This window comes from Mytilus edulis, chromosome 1 (genome assembly GCF_963676685.1).
Source record: "Mytilus edulis chromosome 1, xbMytEdul2.2, whole genome shotgun sequence".
Taxonomy (NCBI): Eukaryota; Metazoa; Mollusca; class Bivalvia; order Mytilida; family Mytilidae; genus Mytilus; species Mytilus edulis.
Genome location: NC_092344.1, coordinates 93,714,604 through 93,725,880, shown reverse-complemented (window position 1 = coordinate 93,725,880; position 11,277 = coordinate 93,714,604). Strand labels below are relative to the sequence as shown.

General features: G+C 30.9%; 1 protein-coding gene across 1 annotated transcript; it reads right to left on the bottom strand.

The window, feature by feature from the left end:
* Positions 1 to 391: 391 nt before the first annotated feature.
* Positions 392 to 10,426, bottom strand: LOC139495446 (fibropellin-1-like). Its single transcript, XM_071283734.1, has 10 exons — positions 9,982 to 10,426; positions 8,178 to 8,288; positions 5,983 to 6,114; positions 5,301 to 5,432; positions 4,332 to 4,442; positions 3,375 to 3,548; positions 2,566 to 2,706; positions 2,064 to 2,174; positions 1,695 to 1,782; positions 392 to 1,136 (listed from the first exon to the last, which is right to left on the bottom strand). The coding sequence occupies exons 1-10, from the start codon at positions 10,358 to 10,360 to the stop codon at positions 1,031 to 1,033; spliced, it is 1,485 nt and encodes a 494-aa protein (XP_071139835.1). The 5' UTR covers positions 10,361 to 10,426; the 3' UTR covers positions 392 to 1,030.
* Between the last annotated feature and the right edge of the window lie 851 nt (positions 10,427 to 11,277).

Genomic DNA, 11,277 nt, shown 5'->3' with positions numbered 1-11,277 from the left:
AAAAATGTCACTTTTCAGATGGTTTTTGTCAAACATGAAAGTGGCCGCATCCGTGTTCATCCTCAACCTTTATATATGTTATGTATTATCATAAAATACAACTTATATTTTAATATTAAGGATGAACACGAATGCGGCCACTTTCGTTTTACACGAAAAGCGTCTAAAATTCAACTAAAATGCTAGAATTGTGAAGATTTCAGTAATTTAGCATGACTTTGTGGTGCTAGTACCCGATATATTTTCATTGTATTGTCAAAAACGGCCCATGTTTATGTAGCAGAAGCATTCTTCTGTCCAATAAATTACTAAAAGTTTACATTTGAACAATTTTGTAAAACTGCTATATTTTGGGGCCAAAAAGGGGTCTTACTGGACCTACTCCTTTATTTTTCTGTAAAAGAAAGGAACTTCTTTATAAGTAACAATCACATTGCGTAATGCAAATTTGAACATTAGGTTTAAAGCGACTTATAGGTCCAACGGGCCGGGTGTAAATTATTTAACTATTGTATTCTTATTATGTTATATTATATATACTACACATGTCACTATAATAAATGATATACTTACTTACTTACTTACTTTAATTGAAACTGAAAAATAATGACAAAATTCAAAATACTTTTAATTTCTATACGGTGCAGAACCAATTGTTTTCCATATGACTCGCTTGTGTTTAAAAACACTATTATAATCTGATCTGATTTATAAACCAGTTCGTTTCCTCCCTCCTAATTTCCCTTGTAAAAGAGGGACGAAAGATACCAGAGGGACAGTCAAACTCATAAATCGAAAATAAACTGACAACGCCATGGCTAAAAATGAAGAAGACACACAGACAAACAATAGTACACACGACACAACATAGAAAACTAGAGAATAAGCAACACGAACCCCACCAAAAACTAGGGGTGATCTCATGTGCTAATGCATTCCTCATATTGCATTACTAATTTAAAAAAGCATACACAAAGTTATATACATTTAGATTGACAGAAAATAAGAACTGTGTCAACTTCTTTTCAAGTTAGCCCATCCATGCTTTTATTGGTTTCTTTGTAAATGGAGGAGGTTTTACTATTCTAGGAGCAAATTGTTTCTCGATCGTGTCCTCGTCCTCTCTTTTACTCGTGCTGAAACAATTATCAAAGAAAAAATTATTATTATATTTCAGTTGATAACAAAATTGGTAAAACTGAAAAGTAACGAACATTTGAATTTTTATTTTTTAAGTAAAGGATTATACACAGATTTAAATTGTACTCGTATTATAACCGTTATAGCAAACCTGTAATTACGTTAATTACGAATTTTTGTGTCTTTTCTGTACTGGTTCTTATTGTATGTTTTTTTTATTCGCGTTTAGTTTTTAACTGAAATATTTTCAAAGGGTGGATTGAGATTTTAAAAATCTAGTTTAACAAACTCACACATACAGGTGCGAGTTCCAAGTAAAGAACCTTTCTATGGTGTCTTTATGTATATCTAAATTGTTTCTGCTATTTGACGAATTTTACTTTGAAGACATATCTCCATGTTATTAGTGTTAACATATAATAACTGCGCTTTTAGTATTCTTATAGTTGTAAATCGTCTTAATCAATAAAGGACATTCATGAACAACTTATGTGTTGTGTTAAACTAAATTACATTAAATTCGAATATAGCATTTTTTTTTCTTCTAAACTTACCAAGAAGAGATACAGTACAAACAACAACACAATATCAACAGACCAGCCAGTGCAGCTAAACACAATGACATTATCCCCCACCATTTCACTGCAAATAAAAATGTACTTTCAGCATTACTAAATAACAAGCCTCTATCATAATGAATATTTCATTTTGATTATAATTCGTCAAATTGTTTTACCAGTATATTATCTTGGTAACTGTATTTTTTAAAATTAACTGCTTCTCATTTTCACTATCAAAAAAAGTTCGATGAAACGAAAAATTAAATACCAGTAGTTACATTTGATTCATTCGTACAACATTTATAAGTTGTCTTCTTAAATTCTTCCTAAATGATTAGAATTTAACTTAAATAAGTAACTTACTTTTGATGCAGTTTATTCCAGTGAAGAACATATTACAGTCGCACTTGTATTTATTCACCATGTCTATGCAATGACCAAATGAACATGGCTCTTCTGCACAGTCATCTTTGTCTGAAACATTAGATTACATTAAATCAAGTGAAAGTGAGAATAATAAATCAAGCATTTGTTGTTGACGCAAGTAAAGTCTTTTGGAACTAAAAACAAATGTATGGAAGTTTCAAACAAACATAGATGTATACGTGAATTTACCAAACTAGCCTTTCATGTTACTGTTTAGTGTAAGGCATTTTTAGTGAAGCATCCTAATGTGTCGGCTTATTTAAAATTGATTGCACTATATATATATTGTATTCTTAAATAACTAATATACACAAAACATTAATATAATACAAGATACGTGTATGGCAATGATATGTTTCGTTTCAATAACATCAAATATGTTATTATTTCGACCCATCTGTCTTCAAAAGGGATGGTTTGATAAAAATGAAATACATACCGATCTCGCAATGTCTTCCTGCGTATCCAGGTGAGCAGAAACAGAAATAGTCTTGACCCATTTGTACACATGACCCATACTGGCAAGGTGAAGAGACACACGATCCGCCACCATGTGGTCTTTGATTGTAGATGGGGTGTCCTGTATAATGCTCATTTTTTTCAAATTACTTTTATCAATGAAACATTATTTGGCATCAACAAATCCTTATTATAGGAATATAGGCGGTGCAAAAATAATGTTGCTGCATTTTTTATAACTATTATAAATTTTGAAGAGAAAATACGGACGTATCCGGGTTTTACGTATTTTACTTCAAGATTTCTCTAAGGTTTTGCGCATTTAGTTTATTATTTTGTATTTGAGGTAGTGCTTTTTTGACCGACTTATCTCTCCTTTTTTGTCTTTTTTCTTTCTTTTTTTTTGTCTTAATGGTGTTTGGTTGTCCATAACTTTTTTCAACTAATTAATTAAAATTTCGACTACTGTCCCCTTTTTTCTAAAATTAAATAGTAAATATATACTGTGTACTAGCTAGGTCACGTTTGTATTATCATTATCAAGATAGTAATAGTCAACGTTTGGTTTTGCCTTTATGAAAACTTTAAATATCCAAGTTTGCGGTTCAATGGGAGGAAATGAATGATTTGATTGTAATTGTCTTGATATCTCATTGCTCTAGATTACTATAAGTTCTTTTATCTAATTTGAATAAGCAAACTTTCTAGTCAGTATCAATGTGCTGTATTATTAATAAATCTAATTTTAATAAGTAATAATGTATAATACTAACAAATATCTCTACTTACTTGATGTATGTGTAGGCAATGCAGTCGGGTTTGTTGTTGGATGCGATGTTTTTTTAACTGCTGTGGTTTTCTTTGATGTTGTTGGATCAGGTGTTTTGGTCACTGTTGTTTTTTGTTGAGTTGTCGGTAGATTTGTAGTTGTACTTGGACAGAAAGTTGCATTATAATTTGTGTCTAGAACGTAAATTAAAAAACAAAACATCTAAATAGCATGTACTATTGCAGTACGTATGCAGCATCTGCTCAATAATTTTATAACGTATACAGATCTGAAAGCGTCCAAGAGCTGCTCATTAATAATGTTATATAAGCAGTTTCCGCTTTAAGTCACACCGAAGTTTGACTTCAGTAAAAGAGTGGGGCAGACGCGTTCTAAACCATTACACTTCGTTGCCTCGATTTTTGGCCAAATTTAATTTGCAAAGCCATTCCTGGTTTTAATGTATGCTGTCGTGTTGCCTCCTTTTTCTCTTGTCATCTTCTTTATTTGTGCTGACCTTTGACTTATGATTTCGATGTTTAGTCAGACTTTCACAACCATAAAAATTCATGACGAATTTGATATATTATTTCGTCTGAATTAAATGTAAGTAATTCAGAATTACTAATTATTTTCGAATCAAAATATTATAAGATTATGTGCCAAAACCTGTAATGTTATTCTGAAAAAACGCCGAGAAGTTTTATATTGTAAATAATAACTTAATAATTATGTTGTATAACTTTGCGATTCATGTTTAATATTTATTACGTACAAACATATTGTTTTAGTTGATTATCGTCTCTCATCAATCTGTACAAATTTGCATATGTATATAAAATGTATCTTTTATAAAAGTTTTGTGAAATTTTATACATAAGGTGAGACGTAAATAAAATATTAAATTGAATTGAATTAAATTAAATTGAATTGAAATGAATAAAAAAAAATCGTTATGCTTCAAAATGTTCACATACATTGCTCACAATGACGTCCTGTAAAACACTGCCTACACTGACAAGTAAAATTATTTTCTGCACGAATACATCTTCCATTGTTCATACAAGGTCTATTCAAGCAAGCATCAACTGTGAAATAAAACAAAACATTAGATTTTTTTAGGTTGTTTTTTTATAGTTTTAACGGGTAGGTTGTTTTTATTGATTTGCCACGACATTGAAAGACGATTATATCCTGAAACATTTTATTGAAACATTTATCGTTAAATATCATTTTGTTATCATACATAGAAAACTACTTCCACGAAATTCTTATTATTTACCTCTGTAACTTTAATATTTTGAAATACATATAAGCACTGTGTTAAAACTATCTCATTCCTAGATTTTGAATTTATGCCATAAACATATGTAACGTTATCAAAAAGAAAATGAATGTTACTAACGATATTGCATTAGAATAGAAGTTAGATGTGTACTTGATTCTTATGGAAAAAAAAGTTATCACCAGAAATCTCTTTTATTATTAACTCCTTATTTTCATTATTTTTAACAAAATTCTTCAAGATATCGAGAAAAAACAGATGGAATCATATATATATGTAAAACTTGATTAAGTGTACTCTTCAAAGTATTTAGTATGATCATGACTTTCAAGTATTTTTACCTCAAGCACCAGGAAAAAGTAAAATAACAAAAATACCGAACTCCGAGGAAAATTCAAAACGGAGAGTCCCTTATCAAGAGACAATTAAAGTCGACATGCGCATATGGTGCCGTTAATGTTACTACAGTAGATGCTTACATGGTCGACAAGCTATCAGATTAGTTTTATCGGTTTGAAATCCGTTGGACTCCCGTTGCTTTGAATTTCAACATCAGTCTCAATCTAACCAAACAAATGAGACATGAGTCAGTCAAACATCCATTGGTCGGAATACTTATAAAACTTTATGATTTATCAATTGAATATATTAAATAACTTACTATATTGACAAAGGTTACCATAGTAACCTCTCAAACATCTACACGTAGGTTCATACACATAATGACGACTTCTGTAAAGACGTCTTGTATAGCAAGTGGAATTATTCTCACACGTTGTATTGTCACAATAACCTAATGAATGTATGAAAGTGACACTATTTAATTATCACACATTTAATTTTCCTAGATCATTTCTAAATGGATTTACACTAATTTCACCTTAAATTGATGCTTCAGAACGATAAATAATTTAAACTTAAACGAATCATAGGCGCCTTCAACGAAATACTTCAAACCAATTGTCTCTCGTACTAAAGAAACGGATTTCGTATTATATCTAGATCATGTTCTTCTGATCATATAGAGGTGACGGGGTTTTCACTAAGTCATGTTGTTGTCATGATATTGAGGTAACGGGTTTTTTTTTTCCTATCCGATTTAGTTTTCGAGATATAAGCTCAATATAAATAGGAAGATTTGGTGTGAGTGCTAATGAGAAAACTCTCCATCCAAGTAATAATATGTTTTAACCAACTATCAAAGAAAATTCGACAGACGTTTCTTGTACATTAATCAAAGCGATTGCAAAGAGCGGTTTCATAAAAGATTTTTGAAAAAAGTTTACGACTAAGACTTATAAAAGTGATTGGAAATTGAAGGTATGTATAAAGACTTAACTTACCAAGTTGGCATTTGTTTCCATAGTAACCAAGATTGCATACACAGGAGGGTTCATATACATATGTGGTATTCCTTCTCACTCTTTTGGCGATACAGGATTGATGAACTCCACACTTTGTGTGATCACAATAGCCTTAAAACAATACATTTATAATTTGTTTTAGAATAATTATTCGCAAAAATGTATTCAATAATTTCAAATGACACTAAATAATTATATTAATCATTTCCGTGACATATTTTACAGTGTTGTGTATCATAGGACTCTTCTAGTTCCCAAACCAACATATGATAAAAAAAAAATGATTTAGTATTATATTATATGGCTTTAAAGTTTTTATTTACTTTCAATTTCATTCATAATAATCATATTAGATATACATTCACGAATCAATAAAGTATACAAGCATTGACAAACTTGGAACAGTGTCTGCGAACAATATTGCAATGTGTAATAATCAAAAGATGAGTAATAAAACACATGCAAAATAGAATTCAAGAGCATCTATACCACTATATAAATGATGTTCTTTCACTAAATAATTCAAACTTTGGTGACTATATTGAACGCATCTATCCCATCGAACTAGAGATAAAGGATACAACAGTTAAGTCGGCCTCATATCTTGACTAACATCTAGACATTGACAATGAGGGTCAGTTGAAAACAAAACTTTACGACAAAAGAGATGATTTCAGCTTTCCAATTGTGAACTTTCCATTTCTAAGTAGCAACATTCCAGCAGCACCTGCATACGGGGTATATATCTCCCAATAGATACGATATTCCCGTCCTTGCATTGCCTATCATGATTTTCTTGATAGAGGGATGCTGCTCACAAGGAAGCTATTAAACCAAGAGTTCCAAATGGTGGAGTTGAAATCATTCCTTCGTAAATTTTACTGACGCCATCACAAGTTGGTTGACCGTTATGGAATAACCGTTTAACAATTGATATTGGATATGTTCCTTACGTCGGGACTTCAATCCCCTTCTCTTCCATGAATGTGACCTACCGAACTAGACTATTTACCGGATTTGTTATAACATGAGCAACACGACGGATACCACATGTGGAGCAAGATGTGGACCCTTTCAGAGCACCTGAGATCACCCCTAATTTTTGATGGGGTTCGTGTTGCTTATTCTTTAGTTTTCTATGTTGTGTCATGTGTACAACATGTACTATTGTTTGTCTGTTTGTCTTTTTCTCTTAATCATTTTTAGCCATGGCATTGTCAGTTTATCTTCGATTTGTGAGTTTGACTGTCCCTCTGGTATATTTCGTCCCTTTTTAAATGACTATGTTTATTTTGTATGAATCATTGACAAATGTCTGAAGATCTTCTCTGGACAAATAACTTCGTTTTATACGATCCGTCGTCAATGATGCACACAGAAATATACAAACAAACTGTAAACGTACAATATACTTGTGAAACTGTTAAAATCATTTCTTTTCAAAACTATCGAAATAGACCAATTGAAACTCATTAATGAGACCAACAAAAATACATATGAATATTTAAATTATCTATGTCTTATATTTTAAAAAGCATTGCAAGAAAATGAATCGAATATTTTTACACAGGTTGAAAGAGATTGAATAGAAGTACTGTAACAATAAAAACTTGGTAGAATTACTAATACATCAATATTAAATTTTTTGTTCTTATCAGTATCTAGTCCCCGTATAACAAAAATTTACTTACAATACTTACTTACTCAGCTTGTTAGGGGATTAAACAAAAAGAGTCATTCCATCACAACAACGCTATTCAGGAGGTCTAAACATGATTTATTGAATGGTCAAAATTAGAATGAATTAGAAGGATACTTCTGAAACGATTGCCTAATTTTCAATAAAAAATAAACGATTTTCAAATGTAATTCCATGCCTATATAGTAAGTTATAAACTATCAGTTTTGACAGGAGTATTTGTATGTTTAAATTTATTTTTTTTTAAATCATACACAATAATCAATATCTCATATTAACTCATTTATAAATGTGATGTTCATGTATTGAAGAAATAACGGAGGTATAAATTGAAATCAATATTTGAATTACATTGTATGTATAACATGTATATGAATGGTATCAAAACTGTGTTTAGCTGATAGATACGGAAGCCTTTTAGGGCCATGCTAGTCTACTGATTATTCTTTACGTAAAAATATCATAACTATTTTACCATGTTCACAATGTCCTCCATAATATCCAGAACGACATCGACAGAAATAGGAGAACAACCGGTCATAACAATAACCGTGGTGACAGGGATTACTGCTACATTCGTTTATTTCTGTAATTAGGTGAAACAAAATCTAATTGAAATATTCTACAATTGGCATGAATTTCTATTGTTTCGTTTTTAGTTATGTTATAAAATGTTAAAGAAAAAAAATGATATGTCTTTCTGTCATTGTCTATTCATTTTGTCATTTTTTGTATGCATTGTTTCACTATAGAACACTTTTCAATCATTAAAAACAGGATGAATTGGTGTTAGGTTTCTTCTTTTTTTCTTGACAGGTTGTTTTTAGTTTCCCCTTTGTATTCTTTCCCGTTTCGCTTGGTCATATTTCCAGAACTTACAGCATTTGTTATACTGTACATGCATACTGTATTTAAAACGTCTTAATTTATAGAATGTACATATAAACTAGCTTGACGTATTCCTGAAACTAGCATAAACATTAAATGCAACGGTAACATTTTCAAAATAATAGTTTTACTTTAAAATTGTATGCTTCCGGGGCACTTTTTGGAGAAGCACAAGGCCAGCCGTTTAAAAGTCGTGAATGAAGAACAACCGACAGTCTAAATGCATCTGAATTCATCTTTGTCCAATGAAGCTGGTACCTTAGTTTTTAAATAAATCTTAATTGATGAATTGCCAATGTAAGAAAACTATGTTATTAAAAATAGCAGGAACAATTCATGGACTACTGAGCTAGCACGAACGAAATTTTTTATGCATTTTTTTTAATAAACTTTTGTACATACATGTGCCACACGCAGTTAGTTTTTTTCTTTGTGTGTTACATTTTGGTGTTGTGTTTCTGTTGTATCGTAGTTCTCTTATATTTGATAGGTTTCCCTCAGTTTTAGTTTGTAACTCGGATTTGTTTTTTCCCTATCGATTTATGAATTTCGAACAGCGGTATACTACTGTTGCCTTTATTTATACTTACATAGATATAAATAGTGATTCTGACATTGTATTGTTTTTAATTCTGACATTGTATTGTGTTTTATCCTGACATTGTATTTTTTTGTAAGAGGTATAATACACCAATGCAACATCCAAAACGCATAAATCGAGAGCAACTGAAAACTTCATGGCGAAAACAAAAGACAACAAAAAACAAACAAGTTCATAAAACGCGTCATAAAATACTAACGACTGAGTAACAGGAAATTTGTCATAAAGTAAAGAGTATTTTAAGGTTATATGGAGGAGTAATTCAATCCATTTCAGCCATTGGCACCCGTCGTGTTAGATAGATATTTCAGTTTTCTTCAGTTAGGGAACTTTTTTGTACCGTTTGTATTCGGTTTTGATCAAAAAGAATAACCTTTCTCCGGTGAGAACGAGAATATTTATGAGCTTTATTTTTTTTTATTATTATTATTTTGATATTGATGGTGATGTTTCGTTGTCAAAAGACTTCTAACTTAACATGTATTAAATTTCAATAATATGCGGTTAAATGGTAAGATTAGTATCATCTTTCATTTTCCATTTGAAAGGCCAAAAAGTCAATAATATAACCGTCTCTATTGAGTTGATTCAGAAGTTTTTTTCATCTTTTTTGGGTTTGAGCATTGTTAATGAATGAAAATCCAGTAAAGCGCTTAAAAGTTCTGTTCTTCTTTAATTTGCTTAATAATAAGACAATAACAATTTTCGATTCTTCTAAACATTTGTTAGAAAAGTGTGGCGGTAGAATGGAGAGCTTTGTTTGTTTAATGCATGAAATTAATATACTCACGTAGCTCACAACAGTGTCCCCATGTTCCATTTACACATTCGCATTTTGAAGTTGAAACATTGAATTTGCCTTTATTATTGCATACTTGGCCACATGGTTGACTTTCTGTTGTTTTATTGTTGAATTCATCTTTTGTCATGTTACATCGCACTAAACACTCATCAAGAGTCTTGACCTTGTTGACATCGCAGCACATAGCTTTTTTTCTTGTGTGAGTACCTCCTCCGCATCTGGCATCACAGCGACCCCATGCCATCCAATTACCTAAGTCACATTCATTATAACCTTTTCCACATCCCTTTCCAAAACCATCTACATGCTGATGAATTAAAAGTATGTAATAGATGCACACAATTCCTGCTAGTGAGGCAAAACTCATTCTCTTATTATATCGTTTACTTATTTCACTAAATTCAATTATTTATTTTACGAAATAACAACAGGACGTCCATAGTTAATGAATAGTTATCAATAATGTGTTTTATTGTATTTCATGATCTATATATATATATATATATATAAATATTTCTATATATAAATATAAGATTAAAGTCAGATAGTTTGATCAAAGGTGATCTTGGCAAAAATATGTGACAGTATAACACCTTCGTGGTCAGAAAACAGATCAGAAATAAGACTGAAGTTCGTTCGTGATATTCTTACTGAGTCATAGTGACTTTTTTCTGAGTTAAAAGTATTTTTTAATTTTCAAGCTGAAAACTAAAATCAATGGAGTGTTTACCTAATTTAAATTCACATTATACGATGGAAAAAAAAGTTTTTGAATAAATCATGAATTGCGTTATTGCCTTTATCCTGTCTATCCAACAAACAAAAACATGTTATTATAAGATTTAATAAATTGATAACATTTTTAAAAGAACATTGCACGAATATGATTCATAAACTCATCCTAAATACCAGGATTGAAATTTTGTATTTGCGCAGACACACGTTTCGTCTACAAAAGACTCATCGGTGACGTGAGAATAATAGTCGAAGATGAAAAAAAAAAAGTAAAATCACAAAAATACTGAACTCCGAGAAAAATTCAAAACGGAAAGTCCCTAATTTAATGGCAAAATCAAATGATAAAACACATCATACGAATTGAAAACAACTGTCATATTCCTGACTTGATATAGGCATTTTCAAATGTAGAAAATTGTGAATTGAACCTGATTTTATAGCGCTAAACCTCTCACTTGTAGGACAGTCGCATCAAATTCCATTATATTGACAACCATGAGTGAACATAACAGGTAAAATTGGGGTACAGCAGTCATCACCGTGTCA